This window comes from Ovis aries, chromosome 14, assembly GCF_016772045.2.
Source record: "Ovis aries strain OAR_USU_Benz2616 breed Rambouillet chromosome 14, ARS-UI_Ramb_v3.0, whole genome shotgun sequence".
Taxonomy (NCBI): Eukaryota; Metazoa; Chordata; class Mammalia; order Artiodactyla; family Bovidae; genus Ovis; species Ovis aries.
In genome coordinates, this window is record NC_056067.1 from 52,513,419 (window position 1) to 52,538,024 (window position 24,606).

The 24,606-nt window shown below is 56.5% G+C and overlaps 1 protein-coding gene across 4 annotated transcripts; it reads left to right on the forward strand.

Annotated features, from left to right (window-relative positions):
* The first annotated feature begins 22 nt into the window (after nucleotides 1-22).
* Nucleotides 23-24,587, forward strand: CLASRP (CLK4 associating serine/arginine rich protein). Of its 4 annotated transcripts, XM_042232163.1 has the most exons (21): nucleotides 23-81; nucleotides 1,058-1,185; nucleotides 8,166-8,263; nucleotides 8,807-8,908; nucleotides 9,074-9,153; nucleotides 11,287-11,371; nucleotides 12,378-12,526; nucleotides 13,332-13,428; nucleotides 14,424-14,502; nucleotides 14,587-14,660; nucleotides 15,476-15,517; nucleotides 18,637-18,852; nucleotides 18,966-19,253; nucleotides 20,578-20,835; nucleotides 21,132-21,171; nucleotides 21,470-21,530; nucleotides 21,722-21,780; nucleotides 21,855-21,901; nucleotides 23,476-23,558; nucleotides 24,161-24,185; nucleotides 24,453-24,587. In XM_042232163.1, the coding sequence occupies exons 2-21, from the start codon at nucleotides 1,087-1,089 to the stop codon at nucleotides 24,493-24,495; spliced, it is 2,025 nt and encodes a 674-aa protein (XP_042088097.1). In that variant the 5' UTR covers nucleotides 23-81; nucleotides 1,058-1,086; the 3' UTR covers nucleotides 24,496-24,587. The 4 variants fall into 4 exon arrangements, 1 of the variants encoding a protein (XP_042088097.1); XR_006056207.1 differs by lacking the exons at nucleotides 23,476-23,558; nucleotides 24,161-24,185; nucleotides 24,453-24,587 and having other exon boundaries at nucleotides 23-297; nucleotides 21,132-21,175; XR_006056206.1 differs by lacking the exons at nucleotides 23,476-23,558; nucleotides 24,161-24,185; nucleotides 24,453-24,587 and having other exon boundaries at nucleotides 23-297; nucleotides 21,132-21,530.
* Nucleotides 24,588-24,606: the final 19 nt, after the last annotated feature.

The window sequence follows — 24,606 nt, forward strand, 5'->3', positions numbered from 1 at the left end:
CCGCCCCGTCCCTCAGCCTCCCACTTCCGCTTCCGGTGCGGGGCGCGCGCGAGCGCAGCGGTGGGAGGCGGCGACGAGCCGGTGAGTGCAGGCAGCGGGTGACCTGCTGGCCTCGGGCGGACGTCAGCCCAGCTTCGCCCTTGCCTCGGCTTCTCCGCGATCTACTGTGAGACTCTGCTCGACCCGGGCCCCGAGGGCCGCCCGCCCCGCACCCCTTCGGCCTGCCGTGCCTCAGGCCGCGCCCTGCCTCCGCCGTCGGCCAGAGCTCGCCGCGTCGGACCCTGCAGCTTGCCACAGGTCCCGCCCCCTTGTCAGAAAAACTTAACCGGATCCCTCAGGCCCAGACCGGGTGCTCGAGCCCGATCCTCCAGGCTTGCCCCTAAACGCAGCCCACCCGCTCCTGTCAGCTCGCTCCGCCTCCCTCAGCCTCTGTACCCTCCCCCCGCCCCCAATTTAGATTCCTGCTTTAGAGCTCGGCAGCGCTCCGTTCTTTTCCTCCTGCGCCCTCCTCCCGCAAGTGTCTGGAGGACATCCACCACCATCCACGCCCTTCACCTGCCCTCGACCCCGACCTCCACACCACTACCCTTTCCCATAAAAAGTTTCTTCGTCCACCTGCCTTCATCCCCAGACCTCTGGTACCCAGACCCTCCCCCCACCCACCTGGTGGGCGCCGTTTCAACCCTTCCTCTCCCTTGAGCTCCCAACCCCAGCTGCTCATGTTCTTCCTCCAGACCTTACTTCAAACACTCACTCCTTCCATCCTTGAACCTTTCACCCTTGATTCCTGCTCCTTCAACACAGGGTACCACTTTCGCTGGGCTGTTCACTCCAGAGTCAACGGGAGTGGGGGTGGGGGAGTCAGAATGCCCAGGGTACTGGATCAGACTTGCCCGGGATCCACCCGAGTGTATCCTGCTGCACAGCTCTGCAGCCTCACTTACCCTCCCTGAAGCTGATGTTCAGGATTAACTCCATCAACTTGTTAGGTAACGGTGATTCTGCCCTTATTTTTTTTTTTTAAACTCCATCTGACACCCCTTCCCTAATCCCTCAGGTTGAGGCCCCAGCCTTGGCCTCACCACAATGTGGCACGAGGCTCGAAAACATGAGCGGAAACTTCGAGGCATGATGGTCGACTACAAAAAGAGGGCAGAGCGGCGCAGGGAGTACTATGAAAAGATCGTAAGTGACCTTTAATCTGGGCTGGGAGCTCTGTGAGAGGGCGGAGCCCTGGTTATCCTGGTACCACCAGGCTTGGAAATATGCTAAGAGGGGATACCCGTTTTCTCAAAGAGAATGTCCATTTTTTGAGTGTAATCATGTGCTGTGCTGTGCTGAGCTGAGTCTCTCAGTCCCATCCAACTCTTTTCCACCCTGGTGGACTGTAGCTCACCAGGCTCCTCTGTCCATGGGGATTCTCCAGGGAAGAATACTGGGGTGGGTTGCCATCCTCTCCTCCAGAGCATAATCACTGGGGGCGCGGGCAGGGAACTGAGGTATCTTGTTTATCACGTGCTGTGGTGTCTGGTGTGGACTCAGAGTACAGAACTGGTGTTGGCAGGGAGGAGGGAAGTCTTTGTAGCACTCCAGACATAAGATTGGCCACCTCCGGAATGTTGTCGGTCTTGCTTATTATTCCTGCATTCACAGAGCCCAGAGGAGCTCAGCCCTTCTTAAGGTTTGACTGGGCACCCGGAAGGAGTACCGTCAGTATTCACTGAGTGAATTCTGACCATTTCTCCCCTGTTAGATGCTTCAGTTGCTTTTGGAGAGAAGAGCACACTCCATCTTGTGACCTAAAAGGCCCTTGTGGTCTGGCCTCTGGGCTTCAGCCTGAGGTAGCTCCATTGGCCTTTTTTTCCATCTCTGCCGCCACTGGGTATGGAGCCTTTAATGCCTCCTCTCAGTTCTTTACCTGTTACTTGTTCTTGAGACCGCAGCTCCAGTGGCATTGGCACACTAGGTTCTGGTCTTCCGTGAGATGGAATTTGTGTGGACGGTGTCATTTACTACTGCAGCACTGCCGCAGGCTCCTCCCTGGTGTTCTGGCTTCCAGTCCTGCCGCCTCTAATCCACCCTCCTCAGAGGCCAGAGAGGTCTTTTTTTTTTTTTTTAATAAGGGATGGAATTGCTGTTATTTTTTAAAAAAATATTTATTTGGGTGCACTGGGGGTTGGCATCAGAGATCTAGTTCTCTGACCAGAGATCCAACCTGGGCTCCCTGCATTGGGAGTGTGTTTTAATTGCTGGACCGCTAAGGAAGTCCCCAGAGAGGTCTTTCTAAAGCATAAAGCTGACTCTGCCCCTCTCTTACTCAGAACTTCTCTGTGACTCTTTAGTGCCAGGCTCCTCATGACAGCCTTTAAGACCATGCATGGCCTGGCTTTTACCACCTCCTCCAGACTCATGTTACTCTGCTATCTGCCTTATTCCTTTGCTCGTGTCATCTGGCCTCCCTACTATCTGGGGCTACTTTTTCTAGCAAAAAAAGCTGTGTAAAGAGCTACCAGTTTACCTCCCCAAATTGTATAGTTCTCTCTAGCCGTAGGGGCTTTGCGTGAGTTTTTCCTCTATTACGTTAGCTCCTGCTCATCTCTCAGATCTCAGTCCTCAGGGAAGTCTTCCCTCATCCTTCATACTCAATCAGTGTCCCCTATAAATGCTGTCATGCTTCTTGTTTTTCCCCTTTGTGGAATTTAACACACATTTTCAGCTCTGTGAGACTGGGGACTAGGTTTATTTAGGTCATGCTACTGCTTTCCAAGCTTGAGCCCAACGTGGTTTATTTGGACTAGATGAATAAAACAATAATAGCAGTTGCCATTTTAGTTGATCTTTCTCAGGCTCCAGGCTCTGTGAGGAGAACTTCAGATGTATGATTTCTTTGAGTCCCCGCAATCACCCATGAAACAGAGGCTGCTGTTATCCTAGGAGAGGAATCTCTGAGAGCCCGTCTCCAATGGTGTTGGAACAACTATGACATGACCACAAGGGCAGGGCCTGGGTCTGTGTTGGTTATAGTTGGTTATATATAGCGGGCCAGGAATGTTGTCAGCGCTCGGGGCTGAGTAACTGCTGCTCATTAAGGGTTCGGGGTGCGCCAGACCCTGTGCCTGCTACTTCGGTATGTTTTTTCTGGTCCTTTTAGCAGGCCTGGGAGATGGGTGTTGACCCCTGTGTTAAAGCTTTGCTCATAACAGTAGTAATGCTATTGAGCATTTGTGTGTTAAGCACTGTACTGAGCGCTTGACAGTGTCTCTGTTTCATCATATCTTCACTGAAGACAGATGTTATTTCCTTTTTACATAAAAGCCCAGAGGTGGCCAGTCCTGCTCAGGGAACTGTTATTCAGCCATGAGTGGCTTCTCTTGCCAGTGTTTTCTTAAGGTCTAAGAGGGCTGCTCAAGCTCTAGCCATCATGTCTTTATATTCCATTCCGCAGGGAGGGAGAAGAGGCCAATGGGCTCATATCAGTTGTTAAGAAAGTTTCTAAATGTTTGCACGTGGTATATCCACTCGTATCCCCATGGCCGGAAAGTAGCCCCTGGTCACATACAGCTGCCAGGAAGGCTGAGAGTCATACCCTGTATTCTGGGGGGCCTTGTGCCAGTTATGTTAGGAGTCTCATTACTGTGGAGGAAGGGGCAGTGGATGTTGGTTGCCAACTAATGGGCTGTCACAAATGGTGGGGATAGGGACACCTCCCTCCCAGGGTATCGGAGTATTCGGTGAGATTGGGCACAGAGACTCCCGAGAGCCAACCTGCCCAGGCTAACTTGCTCAGTAAATGCCAGCTCTTCTTGGTGCTGAGGTTATTATTACCAAGTAGAGCTGGAATCGCATCCAGGTGGATGGATGGAGTGGAGGAAAGAAGGCCGGAGTGGGGTCACTCAGAAGGCCTGGGACTCCAGGTTCTCGTCCTTGTGAGCCAGAGAGCTCGCTGAACTTTGTTTTCCCCCTTGGGACAGGGATGACGACCAGCCCCTCTCACTGGGTGACAGGGAAGAGCTTCAAGAATAGAACAGTGTCTGTGGGGTGCGTTGTGGTGCAGGCCTGTACAAGCAGCTATTGTCCCCGCACATGAGCGTGATCAGCATTCAGATCAGAGCCACCAAGCTTTGGACGGTGGCAGCTTTGAGGAGAGGATGGGGCTGCCACGTGGTCTCTCTCATCTTATTCTCCGCCCAAGAGAGGCAGCTGAGGCCAGTGTTGAGGAAGCAGAGGTCGGCTGTGGCAGACTGGGCCGGTGTGTCCAGACAGCTGATTTCTCTTCTCCTGATCTGTCCTTGGTGCCTGCTCTCTCTCCCTTCCTGTCCCTGTTCCGTCGTCCCTGTCGACTTTCTTCTAATTAGTGGTTTGGGTAAAGAAACAGAATTCCATGTTGATGTGAAAGTGGGAAATAAAACAGATCTCAGCTCTGGCATCTCCTTCTCCAGGAGGCCCCAGGCTGACCCCAGCGGGCTGAGCGATACAACCCCTGGCTCCCCCATCCCAACACTGCTCACTCTAAGTCGTCACTGTGGGGCCCGAGTCTGTCCCCCACAATGAACTCTGAGCTGTGGGGACAGGGCTGACTGTCTCAGTCACAGCTGTGGCCCTAGCACAAGGCCTTGCTCAGAGTGGGTCCCTGCTTCACAGTTGAATGAGTAAGAGAAAGACCACAAACTTGTCTGACCCTCTTTGATCCTGGAGATGTAATGGTCCAGTGGTTAAATATAGATTTTGGCTCTTGAAGGATTTGTACATGTTTGTTTGGAGTTTGTTTCACCACAGCCAAGATGTGGAAACATTGTCAATGTCCAGCAGCTGATGGATGGATAAAGAAAAGCGGCCTTACGTTCAGTGGAGTATTACTGAGCCGCAGAAAGAAAGGGAATTCTGTCACAGGCTACAGCGTAGAGGCACCTGGAGGACTTTATGTCCAGTGAAATAAGCCAGTCACAAAAAGACAAACCCTGCGAGATTCCATGTGTATGAGGTATTTGAAGCAGTCCGGCCCTTCGAAACAGACAATGATGGTTGCCAGGAGTTGGGGGAGGGGAAAGGGGAGTAGTTGTTCAGCAGGTGTGGAGTTTCAGTTTTGCAGACGAAGGTCTAGAGATCCGGTGCACAGCAAGGTGCAGGCAGTTAATGCTACTGTACTGTGCATTTAAAGGTGGTTAGGTTAGTAGATTTTACTTGTGTGCCTGTTACCATGACCAAAATAATTATTTTAGAAAAAAAGTGGATTTTGGAGTCAGGCTGTCTGGGCTCAGATCCTGGTTCTGTTTGTGACTGGTGTGATCTGGAGCGAGTGAGCCTCCCCACTCTGAGCTCCAGTTTCCTCATCTGGAACGTGGGGTAGGAGTAGCGCCTTCCTCCCATGGTTGAGAAGTTTGAGGTGTACATAACGCAGCTGGCTTTTAGTGTGGTTCAGGGACTTTTCCTGAAGCTCCCAACAGAGCCAGGCCAGGGACCCAAGTCTTAACTCCTCACCCAGTGTCTTTTTGTTTCTCTGGTGCGGGTACAGTAAGTTCTTGGTACAGGCCAAAGTCCATCCTGCAAACAGTCCTGTGTGTGTCTTGGGTGTGGGAGCCGAGCATTTGGCCTGGAGCGGTCTCGGAACTCCGGGTCTTAGAGCTGCCCCGGGCGGTCGCCGTCACGAGGCCTGAGATGAGGGACTGAGGGAGGCGGGTGAGGTGCGGGAGGAGGCGCTGGGTGGCAGCAGCGCCACCCTGTGGACGCGGGTGGAGCCAGCGCGCACAGGACAGGGAGCAGCCCGGGGGTAGCTGTGGTCATCGGGGAGTGTCCTCAACTCCTGCGGACCGGGTTGGGGTGGGAGCTGGAGGCCGCATGCGGGAGTGCAGGCTCTCGAGAGCTTGAGGCTGATGTGTGCTCAGTCGGGCTGAGGCTCCTCGCCTGTGAGTGAGGCTGTGTCCTGTCTCCTTTGGTCGGTGTTCTGGGCCCTGCCCTGGGCGCTCGGAATACAAGGCGGGGCCTGGCCACGGGAAGCTCCGTTCTAGTTGGGGCGGTGGGTGACAGGTGACGGGTGATGGGCAGTGCTCTGAAGAGAGTAGGGTAGAGTAAGGAGCTAGGGTCAGTCAGGGGCTGGGGGAGCTGTTTAGATAGGCTTGACGAGGAGGGCGGCTGGAAGGGAATCGGAAATAAGTGAGGAGACAGACGTGCAAGAGCAGGGCTGTTCGGTGGCGTGGAGGCCGGCGGTGTGGGACAGGGCAGGGCGGGGTTGGGGGAGCCCGTGGCGAGCAGAGAGGGCCCGGAGGGAGCAGGCCAGGGAGCGGGCCAGGCTCTGCGCAGAGGGACAGGGCCTAATACATTTCAACACCACCTCAGGCTGCTCTGTGGGAAAGGAGCTGCAGAGGGCAAGGGTGGTAACGAGGAGCCGAGCCGGGGAGAGGAGGCTGCTGAGTGGTCAGGGACGGTGGTGGGGCAGGGCGCTCAGGATGGCGGGTGGTTGGAGTCTGGGGAGGGAAGTCTTGGGGAGTCAGGGTTTCGTGGGGAGCACCAGCTCTCCAGCTCGTGGCTCTGACGCGGCAGGGGGCTGGAGCTCAGCCAGGGCCTGGCGCTTGTGGCGGGTGCTGCCAGATTTCAGGCTTTCCTGCTGCAGTTATGGTCACTTGGGGTTGTAACCTCCACAGGAGAGCTCAGGCCAGAGGTGAGAAGTGAATGGAAGGTAGCAGCAGGTGGTGAGGGGGTGGGAGGGGCTCTGAAGAAAGCGGTGACTCAGGGGCCTGTCTCCTCTATCTTGGTGCCCTTTTTAAAAAATATAGCTTTATTGAGATATAATTCACATACTCAGGCCTTCCCTGGTGGTCCAGTGGTTAAGACTCCACGCTCCCACTGGTTCTATCCTTGCTCAGGGAACTAAGATCCTTTGTGCCTCAAGGCATGGCTGAAAAAAAGAAGAAAGGGGGAAGAACATTTTTAAATCCACATAGTGTACAGTTCAGTGGCTTTCAGTATCTTCCCAACCCAGGTATTGAACCCAGGTCTCGCACACTGCAGGCGGATTCTTTACCGGTTGAGCCACCAGGGAAGCCCAAGAATACTGTAGTGGGTAGCCTGTCCCTTCTCCTGTGGATCTTCCTGACCCAGGAATTGAACCGGGGTCTCCTATATTGCAGGCGGATTCTTTACCAGCTGAGCTACCAGGGAAGCCCTCAGTATATTCACAGGATTGTGCAATCATCTCCACAGTCTAATTTTAGAAACTCTTTGTGACCTCCAAAAGAAGCCCCATGCCCATTAGCAGTTAGTTCCCCCCTCCCCACAACCCTGGGTAAGCTATCTACTTTCTGTCTCTCTGGAGTCACCTGTTCTGGACATTTCACATAAATGGAATCATAGGATATGTGGCCCTTTGTGACTGACTTCTTTCACTTAGTGTAATGTTTGCAGGGCTCATCCAGGTTTTAGCATGGATCAGTACTCCATTGCTTTTTACTGCTAAATAATATTACACTGTCTGGCTGTGCCGTGTTTTGTTTCTCTGTCGTGCATTGATGGACTTTCGAATCGTTTCCACTTTTCGGCTGTTGTGCCCAGTGCCGCTGTTGGTGTACAAGTATTTCAGTGTCTGTCCTTAGCTGTTTTAGGGATGGAGTGGAATCGCTGGGTCATGTGGCAGTTCTTTGTCTAACTTTCTGAAGAGCCTGATTTTTCCGTATTCCTCTCAGTTTCTTGCTATTGCCTGTCCTTTCCATTTTTGCCATCCTAGGGAGTGCGAGGTGGTGTCTTGTAGTTCTGATTGCTGTTTCTCTGATGAATAGTGATGTTGATCGTCTTTTCATGAGTTTATGTGGTCATGGTGTCTTCGAGGCTGCTCCTGGCCAACGTGCTTGCACTTGGCTCTGAGTGAGTGGCCCTGGGGTGGGTGTGGGGTGAAGAGTTGGGGACTGATATTTTAGGGAGGTCAGTCTCGGTACTGGCTCTGAGGAAGACTGAGCCAGAGCTCAGAGCCTCCTGTGGCTATCTTGAGAGGAAACCTGTCCCCAGAGGTTAGGTGGCCCTGTTGGTGCTGCCTGCACACCCTGGCGTGTTCTTTTACCTCAGAAGTACAGCTTGCTTGGTGTAGAGGTGAAGCTGCTGCTAAACTTGGCTGTGAGGGCAGTGGCAGGGCTTGGGGCTCAGTTGGGTGGTGGCCTCCATCTTGTCCATCCCCACAGAAGAAGGACCCAGCCCAGTTCCTGCAGGTGCACGGTCGAGCTTGCAAGGTGCACCTGGATTCTGCAGTTGCCCTGGCCGCGGAGAGCCCTGTTAACATGTAAGACCGGGTTTGAGGGTGGTATCTGTGGCTGACGGTTAGGGGTCCAAGGGGACCTGGTGTATGGACAGACCTGTGGCGCCTCAGACAGGAAAGGCTTGGCCTGAGTGGGAGGGTAAAGGTCACTAGCTAAGGCGAGATGGCAGGGTTTGGGATGAAGACCCCATGGTGTAGTGGTTGGAGCACCTAGAGGGAACGAGCAGGGCCATGGCCAGAGGCCCAGGTAAGCAGAGAGTGCTTGCCAGAGTGGGTGTTTTGAGGTGTTAGCAAGTGGCCCATGGGACCTTATTCAAGGTCCCACTCTTGCGTGGTTCTGCAAACTAGGGCCCCGATTTCCTCAGGGCCCTTTCAGGTCAGGAGCCTGAATGTAGATTCAGGGAGTGTTGTGGCATAAGGAACAGGAGGTGGGGGCTGCGAGTGGGATGGGCCTGGGCATCAGAGGGGCTGAGGGCCAGGCTCCCAAGCGCAAGGTGGCAGGGGGCAGGTGCTGTGTGTCCGGGGCACTGGGAGCCCAGGCGCCTTCCTCCCCTGCTCCCACTTCAGGATGCCCTGGCAAGGGGACACCAACAACATGATTGACCGCTTTGACGTCCGCGCCCACCTGGACCACATCCCCGACTACACTCCCCCGCTGCTCACCACCATGTAAGCCGCCTCCCCCGGGGTTGCCGGCCGGTGGTCCCTCCTGGGAGGGAAGGAGGTGTGCACGTGGGGCAGCCCCCGCCAGCGGGAGGCCGCCCCCTCATCCCCCTTCCTGCAGGCCTGGGGTGGGAGCTCCCTGTGATCGCAAGACCTTGTCCTCCTCCACAGCTCCCCAGAACAGGAGTCGGATGAGCGGAAATGTAACTACGAGCGCTACCGAGGCCTGGTGCAGAACGACTTTGCTGGCAGTAAGTGACCTGGGGTGTGGGGAGTGGGTTGAGGGGAGGGGTCCTTGGAGGCTGGAAGACCGCAAGACTGTGAAGAAAAGTTGTCCCAGTACTTTCTACTCCAGGGCCTTGGGTGTGGTCCCAGCTCTGTCATGGACCCGCTCTGTTCCCATCCCTTTTCTCTCTTGGGGCCTCCGTCTCTGGAATTGGTACAGGAGATGTCTGCTGACCGAGATGGTCCAGCAGGTGGCCATTTTGACAGCCCATGCCCTCTAATTCTGTGATCTTTTTCCTGAAAAACCGGAAGAAATAGGAAGAACATATTTTTTTGCTGTATTTTCCCCACCTGCATGGGTCAGAATGTTAGCTCAGAAGAGGAAATTTATGCCTGTTTTAAGTGACTGTTTAGGCAGTTTGACAGCTTGCCAAGTGTTCATACGTGTCCAAGGTTCTTTTCCCAAGCTGTCACCTCACAAAAGAGAAAACAAGTGTAGGGGCTGTTCCCTGCTCTGGACTTGTGGAGGTTCCAACCCTGACAGAGTTTTTCGTCTCTGTTACTGCAGCACATCTGTGTGATCACCCAGCAGGGTGGGGGTGATGCCCCATTTTACAGATAAGGACACTGAGGCTCAGGGTTGGGAGGGACCCTCCAAAGAGTTGGGCTTCTCACCCTGCCCTTAAGCACTGCTGCCTCCTGCAGGCAGCTCTGAACTGGAGCTCACCTCCTGAGAAGGACGCAGAGCCTCTCTCCCAGATCCCTCTGTGAGAGTAAGGGCCACACACTCGTCCCTCAGCCTGGCTGGCCTCATTTCCTGGAGAAGAGCAATCGTGGAAGTTTCTGTCCCCCTCAGGGTGATGTGAGGGTTCACGTCAGGGATGCTTAGGGCCCCTGCACAGAGCCTGGCATAGTCCACCCTCACCGTGGGTTCACTGTACCCATATTTCTTTGTTTCTGAAATAGATGTTTAGCATCTTTAAAAGCAGAGATTTTCAAATTCTGGCTATCAATGAAGCCTCACATCAGGGGAATGAAGCGTCACTGACGCGGTGGTGGTTTTTGCCTTCCCCCAAGGCCACACAGATGCTTGATGATGGAGCCAGAGTTTCCCTTAGTTCTGCCTGATTCCATCTCTTCATCCATCCATCCATTCATACGATTCCTGAGCACCTGTAGTGTGTCAGGCATTCTTCTGGGAGGAGGGGTCTAGTGGGGGAGCCACGTCATCACGAGAGCGGATGCTCATTACAAGCTGAGGCACTGTTTCGACAGATGGTATGCTGTTCTCGGAGGCGCTTGACTGAGGCTGGATCAGCAGAGGGTAGGGTGGGGTGGGGCGGGGAAGGAGCTCCCCAGTGAGGGGAGGTGGCTCCCGACTCTGTCTGGGCCATAAGGACAGCCGTGAGGGGACAGGAGGAGGGTGGTCTGGGGGACAGGGAAAGCCAGCCTGGCTGGAGCTCATATGAGACAGCTCATGGGGCTGCCTAAGCCTGAAGCCTGCATAGAGCCCCAGGGCCCTCCCCTGGGGCTGCGTAGACCACCAGCAAAACGGGGGAGCCTGCGGTGATGGCTGTGCTGTGTCACCTTGGGGCTCGCCCAGACCCCCCACCTCGCTTTACAGATAGAAAAGCTGAGGCCCTCTGAGGGAACGGGACATGTCCAGGGTCCCAGGGGGCTCTGGTACATCGCTGAGCACCTCAAGTTAGGTGTTACAGCTGAGAGCCCAGATTAGCTTAATTTAAACTGGGTCCCAGAGGGCCAGAGTGGCAGGCGCGTGGGGTGCAGGTGACTGACGCCCAGCTCTCAGGATAGGCTTGTTCTGAAGGGTCCAGTCAGAGGTCTCTGACAGTGATAACTGTAGCAGTGCCCAGGCGCTCCCTCTGCCAGTGGTCCTCCCATTTTACAGGGAAGGAAACCGAGGCACAGAGTGGCTGAGTCCTTTCCCAGGGTTGCATGGCGAGTCAGCGGTGCAGCCAGGTCCCTCCTGTAGCTGCTGTGTCATCGCCACGCACGCTGTGATTATCTGGGAATCCATGAGCCTGCCACCAGCCGTGCTGGGTTCACACCTGCCCAAGCCCCACTGCATTCTTGAGTCCCCCCTGAATTCTCAGTGTCCCCAGCCCCCTCTGACTCATGTGCCTCTTTCCCCACCCCAGTCTCCGAGGAGCAGTGCCTGTACCAGATCTACATCGACGAGCTGTACGGAGGCCTCCAGAGACCCAGTGAGGATGAGAAGAAGAAGTGAGTCGCGGTCCGGGGCAGTGGGGGCTGCGGGGGGCAGGAGGACCATGCACCCCACAGGGCTCCGTCTACCCGGTGTCCCCTAGAGCTGCACCTGGCGGTGGCGCCCAGTCGGTGGTCGCTTCATCAGCGCTGCAAGGAGCAGGCAGCGCCAGAGGGGACGGGTTTGCTGACAAAGCTCTCCGTGGCGTTTTCCACCCTTGGGTTGGGAGGAGGTGCAGTTAGGAGGGCAGGAGCTGGACTGGGCCAGGGCCTGGGTTTGAGTCCTGCCCTCCAAGCCTTGGTGCCCCCTGCTTGGATACCCCAGGACTACAGGAGATGGAGCTGGGGAAGTGCTTGTCCCCTGCCAGGCAGTAAGCGTGTGGCCCACAGCAGCTGATGTCACTCTGCAGAGGGCTTCTCCAGGCTGTGTGCCCTGAGGAATGGCTCATCCCTCTGCCAGCCTGGCCGGCCCCTCCACTGCTCTGCAGTCCCGGAGCCGCCTGCTTACCCCTTGCTGCCAAGCCGTCCCCACCGTGGTCCTCACAGAGGTGACTGAGCGTCTCAGTGACCGACCCTTATTCATGGCCACCTGTTTTGGACGAGGCTGGTGCAGGGATGGCATCAGGGCGTGTCAGCTGGGTTCAGCAGCACACGTGCCCTAGGCCCCTGCTCCATCCTGGACCAAGTTGGGCTGCGTTGTTACCCAAGAGAACTCAGGCCAGCTGTTGCAGGACACGTCGTCGGGGGTGGCAGTGGAGAGACCCAGTGTGAACGGGGCTGGGAGCTGAGGACGGTCGCCACCCCCAGACGAGGACTTCTGGACGGTGGTGCGCTGGAGCTGTAGGAAGAGGAAAGGTGGCAGGTGGCCGCAGAGCGTTCTAGGCCAAGGGACCGTTTGAGGGCGCCAGGCTGCCTTGGCTCAGGAGGGTGGTGTGTGGGTCCTGGAGGCTTGGCTGGGCTGCATCCGGCCTGGGGCCTGCGTCTCCTCCCGGCGTGGCCCTGATTCTCGGCTCCCCCTTGCCAGGCTGGCAGAGAAGAAGGCATCCATTGGCTACACCTACGAGGACAGCACGGTGGCCGAGGTGGAGAAGGTGACAGAGAAGCCGGAGGAGGAGGAGTCCCCGGCCGAGGAGGAGAGCAACTCGGATGAAGATGAGGTCATCCCCGACATCGGTGGGGTCCCCTCTCTGCCCTCCCCATCCACAGTCCCCGGGCAGCATTTTCGTGTCTCGCCCCTCCCCCTGTGTGGGGCGCCCGTGCTTACGAGCCCGCCTCTCCTGCCCCCCGCCTCCCACTGTCCTTCCGTCTCACTCGTGTCCTCCTGGTCCAGCCTCCCTCGCTGTTTCTCCTTCCTCGTTTCTAGGACTCTGCTCCTCTGACACTATCCCCACCTGGGTTCTGGTTCTGTTCTCCTCTTCTGACTTCAGCCTCTTGGTCTCTCCTTGCCCTTCTCTTTCGCTCTCTTCTGGAAAACACGTGTTCCTCCAGTTACAGAGCCGGCCTCAGCCCCCACCCCACTGCCCACCACCAGCTAAATGCCCGCTGATCAGACCGGCCACCCATTTCTCCCCTCGACTCATCCAGCTCACTCTCAGCCCGTCTGCTGTTTGTTCAGATGTGTGTAAAGCCCACTTGCCACTCAGCCATCAAGCATCCCGCTCCCGAATACCAGAGACCTGCACCCCTGCCTCCACCCACCTAGATCTTCAGCCGCCCTCATTCACACCCCTGTGTACATCACTCCCTCCCCGTCACATCCCCCCCCCCCCCGACCCTCACCCGCTGTCTATGGTGCTTGCTCCTGGCAGAGCCCCATGCCAGCCTGGGGATACCAGGACGTGCTGACTGGTGTCTGCACCCCCACCTACCCACAGAGGCCTGAGGTCTGGTGGGCACCCCCGCCCCCAGGTCCTGGGGCGCTGCCCCTTCCCGTCCTCTTGCTTGGCTTTGGCCCCTGACAGCCTTTCTCTTGGTGCAGACGTGGAGGTGGATGTGGACGAACTGAACCAGGAGCAGGTGGCAGATCTCAACAAACAGGCCACGACCTATGGCATGGCCGATGGTGACTTCGTCAGGTGAGGCCTGTGGGCTGACACCGCTCCCCACCCTGTGGACCTGGCTTCTCTGCTGTTGCCCCTCTTCCTGAGCGCTGGTGTCCCTGACTCTGCGCCAGGGACATTACACGCACAGGCTCCCGAGCTCGTGGAGGAGGGGTGGAGGTTGTAAGGGTTGGTTCTTGGGGTCAGCTTCAGTGGTGTTGAGACAGAGGCTGCCCCGGCTGTGTGACCTGAGGCCTTCTGAGCCCCTGGAGCTTCAGGGGTTTCTGGGCATGGTGGGCAGCGCCCTCTAGTGGAGTGGCTCCTCTCCCTGCATTCACTGGACGTTGCTGGTTGGGCCTCTGCCCTGTGCCTCACCCAGGTGGGTCACAGAGACTGGTCCCAGCTAACAGGGTACTGAGTTCTGAGTACTCCCACGTCTGAACACAGCCTGAGCGTCTGAGCATCCTCACTCAGGAGCAGCCAGCGTCCTCACCACAGCCAGAGTCTCACCTCTCTGGTCCCCTCCCCACACACTCCACCCCTGCCCGGCCTCCATGGCCTCTTTCCCCCTCAGATGCCCGAGGCCCCACCTGATCTGGGGCCATTCAGGTGCTGTGGGCTCTGCCTGCACCTGCACAGCTCACTCCCCAGGGGTCTCATCAGCTGTTACTCTAAGAGGGGCTTCCCCAGCCTCCCTGTTGAAAACTGCAGCCTCTACCAGGCCCCTGGACTTCTCTCCCCCTTCTGTGATTTCCTTTCCTATCAAGTTTTTCACCATTTAATGAGTCACGTGTTATGTGACTTTGGTCATTGTCTGTCTTCTCCCCAGAATGTTAGTCCATGAGAGTGGGGAGTTTTGTTTTCAGTCATCCTGGATGCCTGAGATAACACCTGGCGTGCAATCGGTACTTAGTAATAGTACTGAATGAATGTGAGACCCACCAGGATGGCTTGGGGTCCTTCGCCTCCTGCAGTGACTCTGCCTGTAATCTGACCTCGTTCCTCCTGGTGGCCCTCCTCCCCCTCCGCAGGATGCTCCGGAAAGACAAGGAGGAGGCGGAGGCCATCAAACACGCCAAGGCCCTTGAGGAGGAGAAGGCCATGTACTCGGTGAGGGCTAGGCCCGGGTGGCAGGGCAGGTGTGTGCTTCGTGGAAGGCACAGACTCACCAGCCTCGTCCCCACTCTGCTCCAGGGCCGTCGCTCCCGGCGCCAGAGGAGGGAGTTCCGGGAGAAGCGGCTGAGGGGCCGCAAGATCAGCCCCCCCAGGTAGGTGAGGTTCTGCCCTGTGCCCCCGCCCTGCCAGCATCAGTCTTTCAGGACTCTGGGGGAGGAGCCAAGGCTCAGGAAAGTCTGGGGGGCAAGCCTGTGGCTTGCGGACAGAGTTGTCCTAATAGAGCGAACAGGGAAGGTCTGGGATAGGTGTGGCCACGAGGCACGTGTGGACACCCGTCCTGCCAGCCATCCCCCTCTCCCTGCTGGATTTGGAACCCATGTCACGTTCCCTGGCTGTGAGCAGAGTCAAGGGGGCATCATTGCTTCTGTTGTGGGCTGCCTCCTCCCTATTAGAGTTTGGATAGGTGACTTTCTCTTCTTGAGCTGCAGTTTTCTCTTTGGGAAAGGGGCACCGTCACCTTCCAGGACGGGGGCTACACCAGTGCCCACAGTGAGGTCTCGGGCAGGTTTGGATGAGGCAGCTAATGTGCAGAGAGCCCAGCCTGGGGCCCAGGCAAACCGATGCCTCTGCCACATCTCCTGTGTTCAAGGGGAGTCTCAGGGTTGCTGTGAGGCTTAAGGGACCTGCGGTGGGCTCAGGGTTGGATGCGTGGTCTGGAAAATGTTCAGTCACGAGCTGCGATGATTCTTGCCATCGTCACCGAAGAAGTACAGGGCTGCGGTTCAGGCTCTAGGCAGGTGTGAGGGGATAGGAGGAGGGATGAAGGCAGGGCCCGTAACCTGGCTGGCAGCCTCCTCATCACTGTCCAGTGCGTGGCCTGGGGCACCCAGGTCAGGGATTGGCCTTAATTCCATGTGTACTGACCCCACCCCCCACCGCACCCCGTCCCATCTGGTTCTCTCTACAGCTATGCACGCCGAGACAGCCCCACCTATGACCCCTATAAGCGGTGAGTTCCCAGGGCCCAGCACCCTCCTGATGGAGGGTGGGGTGGGGTGGGGCGGGGCCTGTGTACTGTAGGCTGCCTTCCTGAGATCACAGACTGGGGAATGTGTTCTGCTTTTTTCTGATTTAAACATAGTGGAGTTTTGTGTTAAAAGTGACCAAACATGGCAGAAAGGCGGGACTTAGGTGTCAGGTGTCTTTAATCTGAACTGCCAGGAATAACCAGTGAGTGAGGAACGGGTACAGAATGGCCTGGTCACACACAACATGTGTCTCCTGGTGTGGGAGTGGTTGGTCAGAGGCCTTGGGGGTGGACAGGTCTCAGGCTGACCCGTTCCCTTTGTTGGATGGGGTGAGAGGGACCCTTGGGGCTCCTGGGAGGACAGATGAGATAAGGCAGGTACGCCTTTTGAGAAAAGGTCTGGCTCAGGTAGGTGCTCAACTGTGGGTGCCATGAAAGAGACTACATAGTTTCTTTAACAAAATTGAGGTTATTTCACACTTAATGCTTTCAAACTTGCTTTACACCTGACTTGACATCTTTTGCCAAGAGAATGCACTGCTCATAGCAAACACCCTCTTCCAGCAATGCAAGAGAAGACTCTACACATGGACATCACCAGATGGTCAATACCAGAATCAGATTGATTATATTCTTTGCAGCCAAAGATGGAGAAGCTCTATACAGTCAGCAAAAACAAGACTGGAAGCTAACTGTGGCTCAGATCATGAACTCCATATTGCCAAATTAGACTTAAATTGAAGAAAGTAGAGAAAACCACTAGACCATTCAGGTATGACCTAATGATTGTACAGTGAAAGTGAAAATAGATTCAAGGGCCTAGATCTGATAGATAGAGTGCCTGAAGAACTATGAACGAAGGTTCGTGACATTGTACAGGAGGCAGGGATCAAGATCATCCCCCAAAAAAAGAAATGCAAAAAGGCAAAATGGTTGTCTGAGGAGGCCCTATGAATAGCTGTGAAAAGAAGAGAAGCTAAAGGCAAAGGAGAAAACTCTGCATTTGAATGCAGAGTTCCAAAGAATAGCAAGAAGAGACAAGAAAGCCTTCCTCAGTGATCAATGCAAAGAAGTAGAGGAAAACAATAGAATGGGAAAGACTAGAGATCTCTTGAAGAAAATTAGAGATACCAAGGGATCATTTCATGCAAAGATGGACTCAATAAAGGACAGAAATGGTATGGATCTAACAGAAGCAGAAGATACTAAGAAGAGGTGGCAAGAATACACAGAAGAACTGTACACAAAAGATCTTCACGACCCAGATAATCACGATGGTGTGATCACTCACCTAGAGCCAGACATCCTGGAGTGCAAAATCAAGTGGGCCTTAGGAAGCATGACTACGAACAAAGCTAGTGGAGGTGATGGAATTCCAGTTGAGCTATTTCAAATCGTAAAAGATGATGCTGTGAAAGTGCTGGACTCAATGTGCCTGCAAATTTGGAAAACTCTGCAGTGGTCACAGGACTGGAAAAGGTCAGTTTTCATTCCAATCCCAAAGGCAATGCCAAAGAATGCTAAAACTACCCCATAGTTGCATTCATCTCACATGCTAATAAAGTAATGCTCAAAATTCCCCAAGCCAGGCTTTAACAGTACGTGAACTGTGAACTTCCAGATGTTCAGGATTTAGAAAAGGCAGAGAAACCAGAGATCAAATTGCCAACACCCATTGGATCATTGAAAAAGCAAGAGAGTCCCAGAAAAATACATATTTCTGGTTTATTGACTGTGCCAAAGCCTTTGACTCTGTGGAGCACAACAAACTGTGAAAAATTCTTAAAGAGATGGAAATACCAGACCACCTGACCTGCCTCTTGAGAAATCTGTATGCAGGTTAGGAAGCAGTGGTTAGAACTCGACATGGAACAACAGACTGGTTCCAGATAGGGAAAGGAGTACGTCAAGGCAGTATATTGTCACCCTGCTTATTTAACTTATATACAGAATACATCATGAGAGAAGCTGGGCTGGATGAAGCACAAGCTGGAATCAAGATTGCCGGGAGAAATATCAATAACCTCAGATATGCAGATGACATCACACTTAGGGCAGAAAGAGAAGAACTAAAGAGCCTCTTGATGAAGGCAAAAGAGGAGAGTGAAAAAGTTGGCTTAAAACTCAACATTCGGAAAACTAAGATCATGGCATCTGGTCCCATCACTTCATGGCAAATAGATGGGGAAACAGTGGAAACACTGAGAGACTTTATTTTGGGGGGCTCCAAAGTCATTGCAGAAGCTGTGTGCGTCCATGAAATTAAAAGACGCTTGCTCTTCGGAAGAAAAATTACGACCAACCTAGACAGCATGTTAAAAAGCAGAGACATTACTTTGCCAACAAAGGTCCGTCTAGTCAAAGCTATGGTTTTTCCAGTAGTCATGTATGGATGTGAGAGTTGGACTATAAAGAAAGCTGAGCACTGAAGAATTGATGCTTTGGAACTGCGGTGTTGTAGAAAACTCTTGAGTCCCTTGGACCGCATGGAGATCCAACCAGTCCATACTAAAGGAAATCAGTCCTGAATATTCATTGAAAGAACTGATGGTGAAGCTGAAACTCCAATACTGTGGCCACCTGATGCAAAGGGCTGACTCATTGGAAAAGACCCTGATGCTGGGAAAGATTGAGGGTGGGAGGAGAAGGAGATGGCAGAGGATGAGATGGTTGGATGGCATCACTGACTCAGTGGACATGAGTTTGAGTAAACTCTGTGAGTTGGGTGATGGACAGGGAGGCCTGGCGTGCTGCAGTCCATGGGGTTGCAAAGAGTCAGAGACGACTGAGCGAATGAACTGAACTGAACTGCACTGACATCCATGTAGAGGAAGCCTGCTGCTGTTACAGTACAGATCTGTGCATCTGTTCTTAATAGTTCTCTGTCACTGCTTTTCCTGGTTGTATTGAGAAGGCCTCTGTGGTCATGAATCAGATTCTCACAGGCCTGCTGTCTTTCTGCCCACCGGCTCTGTTGTACCTGCTGTCTGTTGTCGCTCGGGACCCTGCTCTTCGGTGACCTCTCACTCTGTGGAGGGTTTGTTCGTGGGTAGACAGGCTCGAGGGGCCCGGTGACTGAGCCCCTTCTCCCTGCTCTTCAGGTCGCCCTCGGAGTCCAGCTCCGAATCCCGCTCCCGTTCCCGCTCCCCGACCCCTGGCCGGGAGGAGAAGATCACGTTCATCACCAGTTTCGGGGGCAGTGATGAGGAGGCGGCCGCAGCCGCAGCTGCAGCAGCTGCATCAGGGGCTGCCACAGGGAAGCCCCCGGCGCCTCCCCAGCCCGGCGGCCCCGCACCGGGACGTAATGCCAGTGCCCGGTCTGTAACGCTCACGCTGCCCGCCCTACACCCCAGGCACCGTGGGGGGGACTCGGGGCAGCGGGGGGCCACGGCCCGGGCTGGCGCTGACCGCCCCCCATGCCCGCCTGCAGCCGCCGCTCCTCCACCTCCTCCTCCTCCTCCTCCGCCTCGAGGACCTCCAGTTCCCGCTCCCGCTCCAGCTCCAGCTCCCGCTCCCGCCGGGGCGGGGGCTACTACCGCTCCGGCCGCCACGCCCGCTCTCGCTCCCGGTCCTGGTCGCGCTCCCGGTCCCGCTCCCGGCGCTATTCTCGCTCCCGCAGCCGTGGCCGGCGGCACTCAGGTGGGGGCTCCCGAGACGGACACCGCTACTCCCGCTCGCCGGCCCGGCGCGGCGGTTACGGACCCCGGCGCAGAAGCAGGTGCGTGGGGCGGGGGCCCCATCTGGGTGAGACCCAGGCTCTGTGAGGGAGCTGTGGGGTTGGTGGGATGGTGGTCATCCCAGATGTGGTGCCAGTGGGGAGCCAGTGGGTGGGAGACTGGACTATGCTTGTTCCAGGGGCTCCCTGGGTGTTTACAGCAGCTGCCTGGTAGGATCAGGGTGCCCCGAGGGGAGGGCAGGGTGTGATGTAAGAACTTCTGGTGGGGCAGGAATACCGTCCTGGGAGACAGGAGCATCCCTCCTGCCCTTTCCCAGGGGTCAGGGCTGCCCATGGAGGGACAGCACGACCTGCTGGGTGAGAGCGGGACTTCAAAGCAGCCGGCCGGCTGAGGAGTCTGGCCCTACTGCTGAGCTGTTGGGGCCTCTTCATCTGTAGAAGAAATAGAATCATTACGTCTCCTCCATTGAGTGCAAAGTTGTGACAAACTCTACTTGAGTGCTTGGTCCAGAGCCTAGCACTTGATGAGTGCTCTTGTTGTCGACAGCGTTATTACCTGTTATTGTTGTGGGGATCTCAGTGTCAGCTACCCACGAGGTCTGGCAGGTAAAATCGAGGCACCCCATGGGCCTGGTGACCTGGGAGCGCACTTCCCCTCTGCTGGGGTTGTAGGCCACTCAGTGGCGGGTGTGGTGTGCCCAGTTTTTTGATTTTTCCAGAGAAACTGAGTTGGATGTTTAAAAGACAGCTCTTGTTTTCTCGATATTGCTGACAAAACCTGGGACAGTTCCCCAGAGTCAGTGTGTGATGTTGGTTTGGCATCTAGATCATTGCCTGGAGCCTGCCCCAGGGCAATGGCAGGAGACAGGCTAGGGGTCAGAGAGGGGCCTGGTCACCCTGAGGAGGGGCCCTTGCTGAGGAGTCCCCACGTCTTGAGCAGAGAGAGGATTGGGCTTACGTATTCCCAGACTGGATTCTGTGGGTCTGGGTCGCAGGCGTGTGGGGAGGATTGAGGGGTCGTCCCCACTGGTGGCGAGACCCTAGGCCTGGCAAGGTGAGGAGGTGAGCATCCAAGGGGGGGTCACCAGGCAAGTCCTGCCCTCCCAGAGATCACCTCGCAGGGAAATGGGCACACAGGTGTCTAGTGAGACATGAAGCGCTGTTCTAGGCCAGTGTGTTGAGGACAGTCTCTGTTTAGAGACCAGGGAGACCAGGGAGGATGTCTGAGGAAAGCAGCGGGAGGAACTTGGAGACAGACAGACCACAGGGCCTCTTGGAGGCGCGTAGATTCAGTGCCAGGGTGGGGGCGGCGCTCGGGGGTTCCCCGGAGTCTCATGGCTTCCCTCCTGCTCTGCGGCGCCCCCAGGAGCCGCTCCCGCTCCGGGGACCGGTACCGGCGGGGCGGCCGGGGCCCCCGGCACCATAGCAGCAGCCGCAGCAGCTGGTCCCTCAGCCCATCCCGAAGTCGCAGCCTGACTCGCAGCCGCAGCCCTAGCCTGAGCCGCAGCCGCAGCCTGAGCCGCAGCCGTAGCCGCAGCCGCAGCCAGAGTCACTCTCCATCGCCGCCGAGGGAGAAGCTGAGCAGGCCGGCAGCGTCCCCCGCTGTGGGCGAGAAGCTGAAAAAGTGAGTGGGGCTAGGGCTGGGGGACGGAGGTGAGGGGGCGCCCCAGTGTTGTGTTTCAAAAGTAACTTGGTCCTGCCCTGGGGGGTCTGCCCTTGGTGGGGGTGGGGGTACTGAGGAGTCCCAGCCTTGCCTTGGGTGAAGGGTCAGAGGGGGTCACGACCCTGCCCTGCAGGATCCAGGAGGCATGTGGTTTCCACCTGGGGGTGTTTGGGGCACACGGCCTTTGCTGTCTGGTCTGAGGGCAGTGCTGAGGCCACGTGGGATTGGAGGTGGCAGCTACTTTTTCTTCCTCCCAGGACCGAACCTGCCGCTGGTAAAGAGACAGGAGCTGCCAAAGTCAGTAAGAATTTGGAACTCGCCCGTCTAATTCCCGCCAGCAGCAGTGCCCGAGAGCTGGGCCCGGTGGGCCTGCAGGGGGGCCCGGGTGGGCCAGGAGATCCAGCCCCAGGGATTAAGATCCGTGCCCCGCTCCCCCTTTCCTGTGTCCACTGGGGCTCCCAGACCCTCGTGGCTGGTCTCCGCAGCCTGCCCGTCCTCCGCTCCTGCCCCCGCCAGTCCCAGACTTTGGATGAGGTGGGTTGTGGGAGCTCCGGGATACCCACCCGCTCTCCTGCCTCTTCTCCCCCTTCCCCAGCCCAAGCTGAAGCCGCAGGAGAAGCTTAAGCTGAGGATGCAGAAGGCACTCAACAGGCAGTGTACGTCCTGGCCCCGCCCCTCCAGGGCTCCCCTGCTCCTTCTCCTCCCCGTCTGGCTGGGGAAGGCCCTGCTGTCTCCCAACAGGAGGCTCTTGGGAGGAGCGGGTGTGTACCCGCCCTGTGGCCGCCAGGTCCAGGGCCTCTCTGAGCTCAGCCTCTACCTGCTCATCCCCTGTGCCCTCTCCCCACAGTCAAGGCAGATAAGAAGGCGGCGCAGGAGAAGATGATCCAGCAGGAGCATGAGCGCCAGGTATGGGGCTGGGAGGGCACAGGGCCCACGCGGGGCACAGCCCGGCCCCGCCCTCACCACCACCTCTGCTGCAGGAGCGGGAAGACGAGCTGCGCGCCATGGCCCGCAAGATCCGCATGAAGTAAGACTGCCCCCAGCCTGCCTCCGGGTGGTCCTGTGTTCCCCACCACCAGCCCGACCCAGAGCTCTGACCAGGCCCTCCGGGTGGAGAACAGTCAAAGCCTTCTCCGGACCTTCGTGTCCTTCCCGCCTCACAGCTCCACCAGCCTCCAGCTGGGGTTGCCTTTCCTTCTCTCTCCCAGATACCCACCCACTGTTCCCCAAGGCTGCTCTCGGGTCCTTCCTTACTGTCCTCTGTGGAATAGCACCCCCAAAAGCACCGTCCTCCAGCCTGCCCCTTCATAGCGCTCGTCTCCCCGGCATCCTAGCGTCCTGTCTGTGTCCTTACTCGCTCTTGCTGGCGTCCCCACTGAGAAGTTGGGTCTGGCTGCCAGGCTTCTGCTGTGTGCTCAGCCCCCAGAACCCTGGTGCTCATAAATGCTGAGGGCTGGATGCAGGCCAGCCCTGCGCTGGGAGCCTGGGCTTCGCCCCCCTTCCTTTCTGCTCCTCTCCTCTCCTGACTCTTCTGCAGAGCTGAGTGGCCCAGAGCCTGGTTCAGACAAACCTGGGGTTTAATCCAAGCTCCGCTTCTCTCTGACTCTGTGGCCCTGGGGTGGGTGCTCGTCCATACTGTGAACAGTCCTTGGCGCCAGCTGTACAGGGTAACTGAGGAGTCAGTGCCCTTAGAGCGTCAGCCTGTGTGGGACCCGTGAGCAGAACTGGAGGCTATAGTGCTTGGTGTTGGCAACGAGGGGAGTCAGTCAGTTGAGAGCTGTGTCACCTGTACTTATTTCTCTTTCTACCCTGTATTTGCTGTGGGTCCTTGGACAAGTACCTTAACCTCTCTGAGCCAGGATTCGTTATGTGAGGTAGATGCAATAAGGCAGCCACCTCTGGAATCCCACTGTAAGGCTCCTGGCACATGGGAAGGCTTGATGGCTGGAGCTACTGATACTGGTTGGTTGTTTATTACACACCCATCACACGGGTGCATCAGGAGGTGGGGAGCATAGTGCGTAGGGACTCGGCATTCTAGTCAGTCAGGCCCAGCTTCTGATCCTACCTCACCTCTGCTACCCCCTAGCTGTGGGCCTTTCTCCTGTCTGAGCCTCAGTGTGCTCATCTGTTAAATGGGGATGAAATGAGATGTCCCATCTCATAGGCTTGTGGACAGGATTTTATGTGATCAGGGCCAGGCGCTATAGCACTCAATTAATGCAGCCGTTGGGGTGGCACTCAATAAATGCAGCCGTTGGGGTGGCACTCAATAAATGCAGCCCTTGGAATAGCAAAGCAAATCCCGGTCATTCTGACAAAGGCCAGATAAGCACTTAGCGTGTAAGTCCCTTTGTTCAGAGGCTGCGCCTGGAGCATGACGGGAAACATCCAGCCCTCAGCAAACCTTTCATCGGGTGGTAGACTGGGATTCAGCTGCCGGCCAGTGTCCCCTGCCTGAGCTCAGTGCTCTTGTTTCCAGGTGGGGAAAGGAGCAGGACCTGCCCCTTGGCTAACTTTTCCACTTGACCTGGCAGGCGACCCAGCTGGCCCTCAAGTTCAGTATTCTCACCTCTTACCCTGGCTCGCCTCTCCCTGCAGGGAACGGGAGCGCCGAGAGAAGGAGAGAGAGGAGTGGGAACGCCAGTACAGCCGGCAGAGCCGCTCGCCCTCCCCCCGCTACAGTGAGTGTGCCCCAGCCACCCTCCCCCGCTACAGTGAGTGTGCCCCGGCCACCCTCCCCTGCTACAGTGAGTGTGCCCTGGTGGCCCTCTTCCCACTACAGTGAGTGTGCCCCAGTTGCCTTCCCCCGCTACAGTGAGTGTGCCCCGGTGGCCCTCGCCCTCTACAGTGTGTGCCCCGGTGGCCCTCGCCCTCTACAGTGAGTGTGCCCCGGTGGCCCTCGCCCTCTACAGTGAGTGTGCCCTGGTGGCCCTCGCCCTCTACAGTGAGTGTGCCCCGGTCACCCTCGCCCTCTACAGTGAATGCGCCCCGGTGGCCCTCCCCCGCTACAGCCAGTGCCTCTCTGGTCGCTGGGTTAAGAGAGCTGGGCTGGAGGCTCTGGGACATTAAAAAGAGATGTCAGAACTGGGTTATAGAAAGCCGCGGTACACCTTTCACATCAGCCTTCAGTAAACTGGAACGTTTAAGCTGTACACACGACACACAGTGCTTCAGTCCCCAGGGAACTGCAGGAGTTGGAAGAGCTTCGTAGCACGTGGGTGTGGGCGGGGGGCAGGCAGTGTCCTGCTCTTCTCACCTGCACTCCTGTGCCCTTTCTTTCCAGGTCGAGAATACAGTTCTTCTCGAAGGTAAGCAGGCAGGCCCTGTACCCTGGGCAGTCACTGTTGTCCTCTGGTGGGAGGTCCCAGTCCTGGTTCCCCCATCCTTGCCCTGGCCCCCCTGCAGTCATCAGAGCTGCCCAAGGCCTGGCCGCATGCTGCACGCAGCTGATTTCTGCGTCACTGAAGCACCAGTGGTCCCATGTGGGTGGCTGTGTGTGCACCTGCCCACACGGCTGGGCTCCCTGCTTCCTGCCCAAACCCTCACGGGGCCTCTCTCCCCGCTTCTCCCTCCAGACGGTCGAGGTCCAGATCCCGAAGCCCCCACTACCGACATTAGGCAGAAGCGTGGGCAGGCAGAGATGAGGTGGGGGGACAAGGGCTCGAGCTGTGATGCTGCTGGTTTCTCTAATAAAGTCACACGTTATTTAATTCCCTTCCCCTGGTCTCC

Coding starts and splice junctions, on each gene's coding strand:
- CLASRP (XM_042232163.1), top strand. CDS start 1,087: ATGTGGCACGAGGCTCGAAAACATGAGCGGAAACTTCGAGGCATGATG. Junction 13,429..14,423: donor GCCGATGGTGACTTCGTCAG/GTGAGGCCTGTG, acceptor CCCCCTCCGCAG/GATGCTCCGGAAAGACAAGG. Junction 14,503..14,586: donor AGGAGAAGGCCATGTACTCG/GTGAGGGCTAGG, acceptor ACTCTGCTCCAG/GGCCGTCGCTCCCGGCGCCA.